We start from the raw sequence: 15,713 nt of genomic DNA on the forward strand, positions 1-15,713 counted from the left end.
GTTATAGGGTCAACGGTCACAATAAAAGATGTGACAAACAAAAACATATATATATATATATAGTTACAAATCTACATTATGGGATGAAAATGGTTAAAAGGGAACATGTCCATAACCTTTTACGCAGTTACGCTAATATATGTAAATTCAATCAATTGAGTAATTTACAAATCTGATCCTATTTTTTTTTTTTTTTTTATATATCATTTGTTTTAGTTGTCCAAAAAACGAATTTTGTGGTAGTTTTATTTGTATGGTTTATTTTGTATTAAATTTCATTCACATGTAAAATCTAATATTCAAGTTGTAAAATTTATTAATTTGATTAGTTTGTCTTCACTTTTAGCAATATTTAATGTTCAACCATCATCATTAACTCATTATTGATCATTAGGGGCTGATCCACATAAGGCAATGCGGCACCTGCCCCACAAGATAAAAAAATAAATAAATAAATAAATAAAATAAAAAATACATAGTGTTAAAAAAAACTATAACAAGATTTTCAATTTGCGAAACGATGAACTTGGTTTTTAATGGCAAACTTAGAAATTGGCGCATCTCTTGATTATATAAGAAATGTTGGTGACACTTGTTTCCACATAGTTCCAATGTGGGATCTGGGATGATTCTGCAATTCCATCTTTCTTTCTTTCTTCTTTTTTCTTTTTCATTTTTCATAAACCATAAAAACACAGCTCTTTGATTACTAGTAGTAGCAACGTGAATTTTGAACTCCTATTGTGACATCACCTTTAACATAGCAAATACGTTTTCATTTTGGTTTTTTATTTTATTTTGTACGTGTCATATTGCATGTTATCTTAATTAATCTTCGAGTTGTTTTTTTATCTTTATAAACACAGAGGCTAAATATTAAAAAATAGTATAAGTTATTCTTAGACTTGAACAAAAAACACTAGGCCAAAAAAACTGATTGGATTAAAATCAAAATCATATTAAACACAACTTGACCGATAAAATTGTTTTTGTTCAAACCCAAAAACATTAGCTGACCTAACCCAACATTCATACTAAAAAACCATATATGACCAATCCAATAAAAAACCGAACTAGTATCGGAGCAAAACCGAATATATCAGTTAGGTTTATGGTTTAAACTTTCCTTAACAAACTGATTTTCAGTTCCGTTTATAGTTTTACCAAAGAAAAAGTGTTAAATTTAGAAGGGCAATCAATACATAGTTCCTTTCTCCTCTTTTGTAAGTTTAAAAATAGGGAAGTGATTCGTACACAACAGTTTTTTACTATACACAACAATTTATGCATAATAGAGTTGTACGATGCAACATTTTAAAACACAAATTGTTGTGTGCGGAAAAAAAGTATTGTGTAGACCAGATACAGTGTTTATTTAAAAATCTATCTATCATATTTGAATTTATAATATTTAAATTAGAAAACCCAAAATTGATACTTTGCTATAGTTCAATTTAAGACCGAACCTACTCTAATTCTAATTTAGAATGATACGGTCCACTTGCACAATACTATATTTTAAGCGGCCTTCATTTCATTATGGAAAGGGGCAAAGGGGTTGAGACTTGAGACAGACTAATAAATTATAACGATGGGGGAGGGGTTGGTTGAGGAAATTTGTTACAAACTAAAAAGCTTTAAATGTTATCATGTTATGTTATGGTCCTCCCATCCTCACCTCAAGGCTCAAGCCACCACCTTAGTCGGTTATTTATTTCCCATTAATGACGTGTACGCTTTACTTTATTAGATCAATTTAATATGGCAATATGGTAGTAATTAATTTACCATTCTGTCCCAATCTTGTTCAACGATTCAAATCATAACCTATCAAAAATCGTATTACCAAATGACTTCTAGTTTAACGGTATCAGGTGTTTTTCTTCATTAAGGTTGAGAGTTTAAGTCTCTTCATAAACATAAGTGGAACTAAGGAGTATTTTAAGAGTACATTAACTTTGTTGTTCTGAAAAAATCTAAATTCAGATTGATTCCGTCCATAACGCACTAAAACATCATTGAAGGACCCCAAAAAATTGTGGAGAAATCCATCCATATAGGAAAAGGTCTCTAATGCCTAATGGTCGTCAATGTGAATATGTTCCCTTCATAGCACGACAAGCTAGTCAAATTTTGAAAGCCGATAAATGTAACAACTCAATAATCAATAACATATCCACCAACCTTCTCATGAGAATCACAAACAGCTAGACCTTGTAAAATTTTAATGGTTTCTCTCTTTTGATTCTTTTGGTTGGTTTTATCACATACATTCAACTTTCTAGTTTACCATTTTATTTATCACATGTTTTCTAGGTTACCTTAAAGTGAAACTTGCAAGAAAATCATTAAGTTTGCATTCTTTTCGGTTATATATATATATATATATATATATATATATATATATATATATATATATATATATATATATATATATATATATATTACACCTATAATTTTTATACAACTTATTAATTCACTCATGTACCTTATGAAATGAGATGGAAATAATGGTAGGAGGCTCGAAGAAAATAAAATTAGAAGTGTGTAAGTGCTAAAGTGATTTTAAAAGGGAAAATATAATTGTTAATCATTATTTTTTTTAAGAACCATTTATACATACTACTTTACTCTTAAATCTACACATTTTGTCTATATGATTTATACCATCAACCTTTGGCTAATGACACACATCCATCAACTCTTAATACCGGTAGGGCAAAGGCCTTTGGTTGTTTATAATTATCTTTGATTAAAAGATTTCCAATATGTATCATTATCTAGTAGCATTATCTAGTAGGCCAGAGCAATTAAGTCAATGGTCCAATATATTACCATTTAGCGGGACCAAGAAACAAGTATTGAGTATGAGATAGATATTTTGGAAAGATTATGCATATTGATATCACGATCTCAATAGCTTTTTTGAGTTACACCACACCATAATTTGAGCAATATATGTTGGTAGGCAGAATTTTTATATGCACATGTTAGTTAATCCGTGAATAGGACTTTTGGATGTTATATATTTAGGGTGTAACACAAATCAAAACTTTCATTTGAGATCATGAAATTAAGTCCACATTATATTAAGAATAAATGCATATTGAAATACTAACAAAAATTTAAAACCTCGATTGAAATAGCTGAATCTTGATCAAAATTGAATGCAACGTAGCTCCACGTAAGGTGTAACTTGGGAGTATCCATTTAAAATTTTAAGGAGGTGGTCAGGACTGTAATTGTATGGAAATTTGTGCACAGATTGCAATGTGTCTGTCTGGGCATGAATGCATAGTGAGTTAATTCGACTCCACAGCCCACATGCTCTTCCATTCCTCTTTGGCTCTTTAGTCTCAACTACCTTTGTAACCAATTTTCTTTTTTCCTTTAAAACTAATGTATTAAATTACTTAATATAATATTTTATTTGGGAGGGGCAAACAAATCAAATATTTAAGATGGAAAAAGATATATACACAAGTGTTTAAAATCTCATAAGTTTTTATCATGTTAACGAATGCATACCAAACACAGTACAACTACAACCTGTTATGCCAAGTCTTGCATAACTATCCATGATCTTAGCGGTTTCATAATACAAGAGAAATTAAGATTTAATGATTTGTTGAAGAATTTGGTTGCGACTCGAGGAAGAGGCGTACAGTTGAGAAGATGAGAGAAGGTTCGGCCATTGCACCAGTGCCATAGTCCCCACAAGCAAGCCGTTTAGAGATGGGGGGTATAAGCGTAATTCCAAGTTCATCCACTGTCATAAGATGCCTTTCTGTAAAAGGATTTGTCCACATAAAAGTGTTCATTGCTGGAGCCACAAATATCGGCTTCTCATAATCCCATGCTCGAACAATACTTGTCAGCAAGTTGTCACACAGTCCACCAGCAATCTACATACAACTCTTAAAATGTTACCTATTTTCATTCAACATTATTAGGCGTATAGACAAAGGGGCAAAAAGGTCATTTACCTTGCCAAGCGTATTGGCTGACAGGGGAGCAATTACCATGATATCAGCCCATCTACGAAGCTCTATGTGAAGCACAGTATCTCCAATCTTTGACCAGGATGACCATTCGTGTTCATCAGTGTAGAGAATGACATCTTTTGGAAGAGATGCTCTGTCAATGAAATGTAAAGCTGCTTGTGTGGCAACAGCTTTTACATCCGCCCAATCAGAGAAACAGCTGCAGAGGTTTCCAAACTTTATGGCAGCTACACTTCCACTTGCTGCTAGAAGAATCCGGGGTCTTCTAGAACCATTATTCACTTGCATTACATCTAAACCTTCACCAGATGCCATAGACTGAAATTGAACAACAGGATACCATTAAAATTACATCTATGTTCCATGTTAAGCAAAGAAGTTAGCAAAAGTTAAAGATCAGGTGATCCACAACAAATCAAGTGTTCCTGTGTTTGTATTTCGGGGAAAGACTGTAGGCACTAAAATTGCACTTACCAACAGAAACCCTAAATCCTAGAAGGCAGAACCTAAAACGGCACTGTTTATGGTATCGATACTTCCAGTTAATGTATAAATCACCAAACAAACCCTAAATCAAGAATAACCCATAAAATCGCAAACCCAAAATGTAGAAAACCCATCTCTGAATCTAAAATCGCAAAGACAAAGGCTTGAGAAAGCAGAGAGACAGACCTGAGTTAGTCAGATAATTTATTGGGTGGTCTGACGAAGTGCGGTTTCCAGCGAAGAAGTTGTTAGTGTTTGTGAAGAATTCCGGTTTCCACCAACAACGATAGCTAACAGAGAAGGTAGCGCGACATGGTGATGTAGAAGAAGGGCGCCGTACAGGGCGGTGATGGTGGTGTGTATGTATAAGGCGAGAGAGGCTGGAAAGAAACCGACAACAACAAAAAGGCTATATAGGATGGAAAGCTTACAAAAACTAAAATGCAGGAAGAGATTTTGTAAATAGCACCGACAATTGAGAATTCACTGGTAGAATTTGACAATTGCTATTTCTCTAACTAACATAAACAACAAACGCAATTTTGTTGTGGATCATGATACAGAGTGTTAAACTGAAGAAGAGAGAAGTTGTACCTCAAATCAAAAAAATATCCCCTTTGCTTCGCCGTCGGTTGTCGGCCGCCGTCGCCGATTAATCAGCCTTCAGTGAATTTGCCCAACTAAGCGGTAGATATGGAGCAAATGAAATTTTCAAACTCGTTTCAACTTTCTAAATTTTGCATTAAGCTTTCATGCCCTAATTTTGTAAGAGAAAACTTTAGAAAGTCATCCAACTATACGAGATGTCAAAAGACCCACTGTAACTTTAAATCGCCTATGTTTTCCTTTTAATCTTCAAGAAACGTATAAATTACCTATTATTTTTAATTTACTGTAAGTTACACTTTTAAGTTTTAATCATTGTAATTTTTTGACATACCCGTAAAAATAATTTTTGCGGCTTGCATTTTTTTTCGGGGTTTCAAACTAAACCTTAGAAAAATTGGATTCAAGGTCCTTTCGAACATGTTTTGTTGTGGATTTTGCTCTTCCTAAAATTAAAATGACTATCAATGAAGAACTCAAAATTAGATTCATTTGTAAAGATAAAAATGAACCATAGATATCTCAATCTATATTCATAAACACACAACCCAAAAAGCATCACACATCTTCTTCTTTAAAACCCTTCACTTACAACTAAACATCGATCAAGAACTCAAAATTAAATTATTTTGTAAGGATATACCCATAAAAATCTCATCGCTACCGAATGAATCTTTTTGTGTCATGGAGGTATTTTATGTGTTTTTTCCCTCTTATTTAAAAATGCAATTTATGCATTTCTTTAAAATAAAAGAAAATATAATTTGAACATGCACCGTATTTAATTGAAAAATATGATGATACGTTGGGTAAAATCGAATCGATGTCCAAAACTCCTAAAGTTATATTTTAAAGTTGTATGTTGAGTAATAAAAAGTTGTGATGGCACAATTGAACAATTCAAAAGTTAAAAGAAATGTCCAACTAAATGATATTAATATATTTTTTCTATGGATTCATCGACAATTAATTGAAAATAACAATGTAGCTCTAGAATTTTATAAATAATTCAAACAAGATAAGATCCAAAGACGAAATTTATGTCTTGAAAATATTTTCTTTGATTGAGACCTTTTGTTCCTATGATACAAACAAAATTTCAAGCAAGTCAAGTATTCTATTAAATGTGTAAAACAAGAAACTTACAAAAATAAACTCAAGCCAACATAGATCCCTGAATCAAGTTTATAACTTCTCCGCTTAAAACACATTGTTTTAACTAAGATTTTGTTTGAAGGATACAAACAAATAGTCACAAAGCTCTAGTTGTTACATTGACATAGTAATTTCAACCGAACATGCATAAAATCCCTAAAAACAATTCGAGCACACGACAAAACTCCATTGTTATATATATTTAGCTTCCTTGAACACAATTTCTTCACACCAAACATGTCATCAACATACAAATATAGAATGAAGGTATCAAGAGTTACGATTCTCATTCTCTTTTCAATATTCATTACCTTGTTTATATATTGCGTTGATGGTCAGTCTTGCAAGGCGAGTGGAAAGTTGAGAGGTAAAAAACCCCCTCATGGGACATGTGTGAACGACCCAGATTGTTGCAAAGAAGGCAAGTTTTACACCACGTACAAATGCTCACCCGTTGTCACTAAACATACAACAGCCACACTAACAATAAACAGTTTTCAAAAAGGAGGGGATGGTGGAGGACCATCTGCATGTGATGGTAAGTATCACTCAGATAATACGCTAATTGTTGCATTGTCCACTGGGTGGTACAACAACAGAAAAAGGTGTTCTAAGTTTATCAATATACACTATAATGGTAAGAGTGTAAAGGCTAAGGTGGTCGATGAGTGTGACTCCACTGTAGGGTGTGATGCTGAGCATGGATACCAACCACCATGTCCTAATAACGTCGTGGATGCATCTAAAGCTGTTTGGAAGACCCTCGGGGTGCCTAAGAGTGACTGGGGTGAGGCCAAAGTTACCTGGTCAGATGCTTGATGCCAAATCGATGATGAGATCAAGTCGCTTGAGTTTATGAGTTTATGAATAAATTTATAAACCTTCAGAGAGCCTAGACAATAAAAACAATAATCAAATCAAGACTTTTTATTTCAAATTACTGTTCAACTACTTGTTTCTTGCTAGATGTCTGAAGCATAGACTTTGCGTTATTTTCCTCTTGGGAAAATCGATAAATCCATGCCTATGTGTTTCTTTTCTTCTTTCACTTTTCTTGTTCTATCAATATGGCCAAATTTTAACAAAACTATCCTTAATTATATTTTTGTTTAATGGTTAAAACTACAACAGAAAGGTAATCACAAAAATAAGAAGCAGTTTGGTTTGTGGTTTGTGTAGTATTGATTTTAGTTTTGACAAATAGACTGAAATTTGAAGGTTTGGAATTTAAAGGATTCAATTTTATAGTGCTAATAAAGTTGTTCAATTTGACAGTAGAGTTAGTGTCGTCTCTTGATCTTGAAAATTTAAACATTCTATTCTTCAAATTCAAATTAACATTGAGGCTTTTAGATTACAGTTCCAAAAATTCATATTTAATTGATTTAATAATTAGTTTTTAGTATATATGATTCTTTCTAATATTTGAAATTTCAAAAGGAACTCTCCACTACCAGAAGTGAGAGGATTTCTTTTGAATGGAAGAAGATAATCAAATACAAAAATTCACGACTTTCTTTACTGGGATTCGATTTTACCGTCTATAGTTCAGGCTCTTAATCGTTCATATTACAGAATTATATGTAATAGAGCAAAGAACGCTCAAAAAGTAGAGAACAATTTGAAAAACAAGGCGGGTGTAACATCCCAAAATTCAAGACCAAAAATTTCATTTTTAAATGAGCTATTATAAAACCAACAGTATAAGAAACATCCATAATAACATATCATGCCAAAACCAGTACGTTGATAATCAAAACATGTCATCATAAAATCATATCAGAGTATAATCCCAAAGATCTCCGGTGCGGAAAACATAGTGTGATGCGCTACGATCGAGCCGACTCCTTTCTTTTGAAAACGAAGTACCTCAAACCAAAACTGAAAACCGTAAGCACGAAGCTTAGTGAGTTCCCCAAATACCACATACCATGCATATCGACTGATCCATACATGCCATACATAACAAACATATTCGTAATCAAGTAAGGTGCTATGTGCCAAGCATAGTCTTGCTAAGGTGCTATGTGCCAAACATAGTCTTGCCATTATGCCATGGGCCGCACGTGGTCTTCCTGGTCAAGCCTGGGGCCACCCCCTGGGTCTTATAGACAAGTGCCAAGGGCCACCCCCTGGTCTTCCATGCAAGCATCACAAAGACAACTATACATACTACTCTACTAGGCTACTCAACATATAGGGTGCCAGGATCCACCTCCTGGGCTTTCATACGTAATAGCATACAGTGCGCCAGGAGCTACCTCCTGGTCTTTTATATATATTGCCTAGGGCTAACCCCCGGGTCTTCCTGTCATACATAATAACATATTGTGTGCCAGGAGTCGTCTCCTGGTCTTTCATGCATAATGCCTGGGGCTAACCCCCGGGTCTTCCTATCATACATAAACAAAATGGGTCGGCATTGTGGCCGTAGACCCATACAAACAGTGAGGAGACTCACCTTGCACTGCTGAACCCTTGCTGATATCCCTCTAGCTGCTATGTGACAACCCCCTCACTGCTGCTCCTCTAGCTCCCCGAACTATCAATACCATAATACACTTAGTCAAATCCAATAATCCATCATAGGGTAGAATGACCATTCTAACCCTGGGCCAATCTAGTCCATAACTAAGGCCCAACACTAAACAAAGTACTCCCCAAGTCCATTAGTGGCCCAATTTGCTAAATTGGGCCCAATCCCTTTACTAGGCCTTATCCTAAGCCCAAACATATCCTTGGCCCAAAATAACCTGACACCTGATGGCCCACTATGGCCCAAAATCTAAGACACAGCCCACACCGAGGCCCAATATGCACAAAGCCCAACTCTGCTGAGTACGCTGGGCGTACTCCAATATACGCTAAGCGTATTGGCCTGCTAGTGAGTACGTTGGGTGTACCTGCACGTACGCTCAACGTAATCCTCCTGTTAAGACATTTTTCCATTAAGTGCTTTACACCACTCTAGAGGCTACCAACTCAGATCCAGGTCCTTACTGATGTCTTAAACTATAAATTCACTAACTTAGTGACTTGCAACCCACCAAACTAGCCCAAACTCAAAAGGCGACAACATGCTTTCATTCCAAGGGCTAGATCTCATGCATGGACACAAATAAGTCCTAAAGTGTCACGCCTCCAAAACAGAATGACGGAAACATTCGGGGGTGGATGACTTCACGTAGTATCATAACAGTTGAATATTGTAAAGAAAGTAAACACAACCATCATATATATAACAAAACTTACATTGTTTGTGTGTAATACACGTTTCAAAAGAATATTACAAATATGATGATTTAAATTGTTTTGATAATAGACGCCTTAGCGTTCCTTCTCCAAAAGTTGATGGTTACCTGTATTACTGATTCCCTGAGAAATACAAGTAGTTTTGAAAAAGTGTCAACAATTAAGTTGGTGAGTTCATAAGTGTTTTTATACTGAAATTTGTATGTCTTTTAGTAAAAATAAATGAATATGTTTTCCAGAAAATCCAATATTTCCTTTCCATAGCTTGAAAAAGTTCCAAAGGCTGGAGTGCATTAGTATCTTTCGTGCTTAAATAATGAAAGTGAATTTATACTCAAAATATGTATTTACTGAATGCATTCAAGAGTCTCATAAATCAAACTTATTTAATACTTCCGTGTGAGTTTTATAACAATGCTATTGACCTAGAATGCCTGTAACAACGTTCTTCAAGCGTTGCAGTGTTATGACGTTTGTCACCCTAGACCTGCCGGTCTAACTGTGGCTAACAATTTAGGTGTGGGATTGTCAATCCCGTATAGATCTATACATAAATATCACACTCTCCCTCCAAGAGATTATGGTTTATAATACAGGGCTTGAAATGCGTACTTGAGAGTACGTTGAAGTTGAATATCTCACAACACTTGGTATCAATATATTTATGAAAGAAAAGTCTATATTTCATGTAGATAAAAGTATTTCAATTTCATAATGTTTATGTAAAGATGTAATGAATAACTTGTAAACTATACCCATTATAGTTTTTCTGAAAATGTGTACCATTTTGTGATAAAAACTCGATGCAATACTAACTTTGTATATAGTTTATACGTAGATATCGAAGTTGTTTAATTTTTATAAAATGTAGGTGGTGTATTTGAATCTGTATAAAACGATGAGTTTTTCTCGTATTACACTTGTATTTCCCCCCTAAAATATGAAAAGACGTGAAAAGAAAGTGGGGGGGTATGAACTCACTTGGTTGGTTTGAAGATAGTGAGACGAGAATTTAGCAGAACTTCGACTGCGGAAAGCTGCGTCCTCAGGTTTCTCGGGGATCTCGGTAGCGTGAAACTTCCGTCGGGGCTCGGGTATGGAATCGAGGGTGTCGGGATAGCTTTTGGAGCTCAAGAGAGTATGAAAGTGAGAGAGGAGTTGAGAATGTGTGCCAAAAACCCGGAGCTCATGCACTCTATTTATAGTGTTGGAGCACCTTCGTACGTTGGGCGTACTCCGGGGTCGTCATCACTTACGACTCAAGCCTAGCTAGCCTGCTAGCCGATGGGACGGGACTCTGCGCCTGAGTACGTTGGGCGTAAATTGGATTTCCAACTTCTAAATTCCGTAACTTTTGCCTACGAGCTCCGATTTTCGTGTTCTTTATATCCACGCATAGGTGAGACTGTACTCTACAACTTTCATTTAGACTCCGTCGGCTAGTTTTGATTTACTTTTAATAGTATATTTTTAGTAGGCCGGGACTGCTAAAGTCCGTTAAAAATCCATAACTTCTCTATCCGATGTCCGTTTTCGTCCGTCTTTTTATTGTTGCGATGCTCTTGCCGATATCTTCAACTTTCATTTAAATTGCATCGGCTAAAAATGGCTCGATCTCTACTTCGAGTTTTTATCCGTCTACTGCTATTCTGAAACTTCTAAAAATCATAACTTCCTCATATGAAGTCAGATTTTATAGTTCTTTTTATGCATAATTACAGCTTAACGATATCTACGACTTTTATTTAGAAGCCTAAGGCTAAAACGAGAACGGCGGAAACGTTCTGGGGCGGAGGACGTCATGTGTGCATCACAACAAATGTAAATTAGTAAACAAGCAACAACATCATCCATTGCATTAATAGTATAATTTTAGTTACAAGTGTTTTCTTTCATAGTACAGGACAACATGATAACTGATCAAAATAAAAGACGAGTCTTGACTGCTCCGTCTTCTCTAAACCTTGCATCGGCACCTGTCTATTTGTAACCTGAGAATACAAGTTATTTTGAAAGTGTAGGTCAGCATTTAAGCTGGTGAGTTCATAAGTATTTAATGTCATTGCTTTGATTAGTGGTTATGAAAGATCGGTGAATGATTGATGAAACATTTAGTATAAGTATGAAAACTCTAGAAAATCCCATATTTCCTACTAGTATAAAAGTAGTCTTCTACCAAGACCCGAATGTTTTGAAAGTAGTCTTTTACTAAGACCTGACTGTTTTGAAAGTACGCATCACTTGAAAATGTGACGGTTTTTCCCTGTTTAACTATTATTATAAAACTCTAAAAGTAATAATAACTTATGTTGTATCCTTTAGTACTAAGATACACACGGCGTGGAAACTCGCCGTAAACTGATCAACCGTAGACATCCGTAGATGTGCATTTACCTCTGTTGCTAACAGCTGGGTTTAGGAATAGTTAGTCCCTTAAGTAAAGATACACATGGCGTGGAAACTCGCCATAAACTGATCAACCGTAGACATCCGTAGATAAGTCATCATCCTCTGTAGCTAACAGTGGCTATAGGAATGGTTAGTCCCTCAGGGTATCCTTTGGTACTAGGATATAAAGTCCAATTCATCTCGTCGATTATGTGATTGCATCACAAGGTAAAGATAAGAAGGTGATCTATATAACAATATCTACACATATCATCTGTAGTAGTAACTCGTCATATATGATCTATGTAAATGTACTCATATTCATGTAAGCAGAAACTCTGTAAGAGTATCCTTTCATATAGCATGTAGTCTAGACTCATGAATGAACTGACTCTGGTGTAATTTCTTGTAATAGAGATAATGTTTTGAATACCCTAAACTATTCCTATAATAGTTTACTACAACATAATTGATGAGTGTCCAAGTAGGTTTATACACCCTTGTTACCCAAGAGTATCGGGACTGAATTAACTGATGGAACATTTATGACCATATATGTACACATAATATATAACTAATATTTAAACTGATGGGTTTTATCCATAAGAACTTTCCTATGTGCGCATGCAAAACCCTAATGCTTGGATCTAGGCTTTCTAATAAACATGCTTTGAATCCAAGACTTCTAATGACTAATTAGGTTAAATAACAACATTGAAACAGATCTAGAATCATACCTTTGAGTTCCTTGTTGATCTTGAGGTCTTGGAGCTTCTAGAGTCACAAATGTCACTCCTCTAATGGCTTACAAACACCAATAGCAAGGAAGATGATTTAGGAGAGAGGAGAGGGGAGGAAATCGGCCAGGGTTCTCTTGCTTTAGGAGAGGTGCCGATTTCCTTATGCCATGGGGTCTATTTATACTTGTAGACTCCTTAAGGGTTACAACCTAAACCCTAATTGGATAATCTTCTCTTAAGGTTATCCAAATCCTTTCCATAGATAAGCCTTGGACGATTTTGAAGCTATCCTAGCTTCTAGAATCCGTCCCTAGCATATCCATAAAGATTTACAGTCTAAAGCTTAACTATCAAACAATTGACAGTTTATACCCCTTTATTTAATTAATCTCTTTAAGTCACCAAATTAATTCTAATTAATTCTATGACTTATATTAATCAAATAACAAATATATTATTCATTATATTATTCTCATAATATATTAATAATATTTACTCTCTCGTAATAAATCATCCTATCAAGTTGCTATGGTGAAGGCAACCCAAAAGGACTATGCACAACCGGGTCAAATACTTGCCTAATATAGTTGCAGCCTTAGACACTATTCCAACAGTCTCCCACTTGGATAAGTCTAGTAACTATATACACAAGTACAATTCGGTTTGCAATCGTAGCTCTCAAAGACGCTGTCAAACTCTGATCTAATCAATCTTGTCCTTTAGATAAGGGAACGTACAGTCCTCTGTTAGATATCATGCTGACAATCCTATGGAATGGTTAGTCAAGCATTTAGGTTTCTCGATTTCTGATTTATTTGACATAGAACTTAATCGAACACATCAATTCAGTTCTGACCGGGCCCGACACATAAGTCAAATCAAATCATCCAGCGGCCGAGATATCGCTTTTACCTTCTTAGATAAAAGTTACAGATAAACTTCGACTTATATGCATTTACTTATTCATTAACCAACTATACACAACAATACGTTTTATAACACCGAGTTACTGATGCGTTTTCGTATTATCAATGTACAATCAATTAACAAATAACAAATCATATATCTAGGTTTTAAGACTATATGATATTATCGTCTTGCGATCACCTTTTATATCGTATTCCATAAGGTGATTCCAGCAAGCGCGGGTTTGTTCCAATGCTCAAAACTAGTTCATAAGCACTCATGAACGTTGCAGCAATCCTTTGCTATGTCTAACACCATTTAGACATTCTACACACCAATTCATGACAATCTTCATTCATATCTACTCCCAACATATGAACGATTGTGGATCATTTGAACAATTTCTATTATTCTTAATAATCTTAATTATTCTGGAAGTCAAAACATGCAAAATGAAACAATAGCTAAACAATTAACATAAGATAGTAACATTACTCATAAATAAAACTCCTTTATTTAATCATCAAATGTCAATTACATTTATCTATTACACGTTTCTAATACTATCTAATCTATGCTAATATCATCCTTCAGCCCAATACTCCTAGCATGCTGCAAGTGCTTAACCCTACTCAGTCCCTTCGTAAGCGGACCTGCTGGGTTATCTTCTGATGATATCCTCCTAACTATGAGTTGTCCTTCTTCTACACGATGTCTGATGAAGTGATATTTTATGTCGATATGTCTTGATCTACCATGATCCCTCGGTTCCTTGGTCAAGGCAACCGCGCCTTCGTTATCACAGAAAATCTCCATTGGCTCCTTTATGGCAAGTACAACTCCAAGATCACCGATGAAGTTCTTTAGCCATATAGCCTCCTTCGACGCTTCGCTCGCTGCAATGTACTCTGATTCGCACGTTGAATCAGTTACGGTCTCCTGTTTGGAACTCTTCCATGTCACTGCTCCTTCATTTAGGGTAAAGACCCAGCCCGACTGTGAACGGTAGTTGTCCCTGTCGGTCTGAAAACTGGCGTCACTATACCCTCGCACCTTCAAGTCATCACTCCCTCCGAGGACTAAGAACCATTCCTTCGTCCTCCGAAGGTACTTAAGGATGTTTTTCACCGCAATCCAATGTGCTTTGCCAGGATTCCCTTGATATCTGCTAACCATGCTCAAAGCGAAGGCTACATCAGGGCGAGTACAAGTTATAGCGTACATGATTGAGCCAACTGCGGAAGCGTATGGTACTCGGCTCATTTCTGCTATCTCAGCTTTGGTACTCGGACTTTGAGTCTTACTTAATTTGGCATTACTTTGTATCGGTAGTTCTCCCTTCTTTGAGTTTTCCATACTAAAACGTTTTAGTGCCTTCTCTAAGTAAATATTCTGACTAAGTCCAATTAGTCTCTTACTTCTTTCTCTTACTATCCTTATTCCTAAAATGTAAGAAGCTTCTCCGAGGTCCTTCATAGCGAAGCACTTCCCGAGCCAGGACTTAACCTCCTGCAGAGTCGGGATGTCGTTTCCTATGAGTAATATGTCATCGACATATAGAACGAGGAAGCTTACTATACTCCCACTGGCTTTGACATATACACAAGATTCGTCTTCGCTTCGTACAAATCCAAACTCTTTGACTTTCTCATCGAAGCAAAGATTCCATCCGCGAGATGCTTGCTTAAGTCCATAAATGGACTTCTCAAGCTTACACACTCTATTCGGATGCTTTGGATTCAAAAACCCCTCTGGCTGAGCCATGTAAACATCCTCAGCCAACTTTCCGTTAAGGAAAGCGGTCTTGACATCCATTTGCCAAATCTCATAATCTCATAATCATGAAATGCGGCAATTGCTAGCATCACTCTAATAGATTTAATCTTCGCAACTGGTGAGAAGGTCTCATCATAGTCAACTCCGGGAGTTTGAGTAAAGCCCTTCGCAACCAATCGCGCTTTATATGTGTGTACGTTTCCATCCACGTCGGTCTTCTTCTTGAAGATCCATTTGCACCCAACGGTCTTACGTCCGGGCACATAATCAACCAAATTCCAAACTTGGTTATTATACATGGATTGGATCTCGCTGTCCATTGCCTCTTTCCATTTTGCAGACTCCGGGCCTGCCATGGCTTCCTTATAGCTATTAGGTTCATCAAGATTTATTAGTGTAC

The 15,713-nt window shown here is 35.9% G+C and overlaps 2 protein-coding genes across 4 annotated transcripts in view; one reads left to right on the forward strand and one right to left on the reverse strand.

Moving 5' to 3' along the window:
* Positions 1–3,486: 3,486 nt before the first annotated feature.
* LOC145052279 (phosphopantothenoylcysteine decarboxylase HAL3a-like) lies at positions 3,487–5,305 on the reverse strand. 3 transcript variants are annotated; one of them, XM_079000074.1, is made up of 4 exons: positions 5,085–5,305; positions 4,677–4,870; positions 3,987–4,322; positions 3,487–3,905 (listed from the first exon to the last, which is right to left on the reverse strand). In XM_079000074.1, the coding sequence occupies exons 3-4, from the start codon at positions 4,317–4,319 to the stop codon at positions 3,618–3,620; spliced, it is 621 nt and encodes a 206-aa protein (XP_078856200.1). In that variant the 5' UTR covers positions 4,320–4,322; positions 4,677–4,870; positions 5,085–5,305; the 3' UTR covers positions 3,487–3,617. The 3 variants fall into 3 exon arrangements, with proteins under 3 accessions (XP_078856200.1, XP_078856201.1, XP_078856202.1); XM_079000075.1 differs by lacking the exon at positions 4,677–4,870 and having other exon boundaries at positions 5,085–5,304; XM_079000076.1 differs by lacking the exon at positions 5,085–5,305 and having other exon boundaries at positions 4,677–5,066.
* Positions 5,306–6,512: 1,207 nt separating this feature from the next.
* LOC145049526 (uncharacterized) overlaps positions 6,513–15,713 on the forward strand; it is a 30,758-nt gene continuing 21,557 nt past the window's right edge. The window contains exon 1 of the mRNA XM_078997914.1: positions 6,513–7,064. Coding sequence (XP_078854040.1) covers positions 6,513–7,064 — 552 coding nt within the window. The remainder of the gene's footprint in view (positions 7,065–15,713) is intronic.

This window comes from Lactuca serriola, chromosome 5, assembly GCF_051521515.1.
Source record: "Lactuca serriola cultivar US96UC23 chromosome 5, Lser_US96UC23_V15, whole genome shotgun sequence".
NCBI lineage: Eukaryota > Viridiplantae > Streptophyta > Magnoliopsida > Asterales > Asteraceae > Lactuca > Lactuca serriola.

Excerpts from the sequence above, each read along its gene's own strand:
- LOC145052279 (XM_079000074.1), bottom strand. The coding sequence starts at position 4,319 with ATGGCATCTGGTGAAGGTTTAGATGTAATGCAAGTGAATAATGGTTCT. Across the intron at positions 3,906-3,986 it reads CAGCCAATACGCTTGGCAAG|ATTGCTGGTGGACTGTGTGA; the intron begins GTAAATGACCTT and ends AGTTGTATGTAG.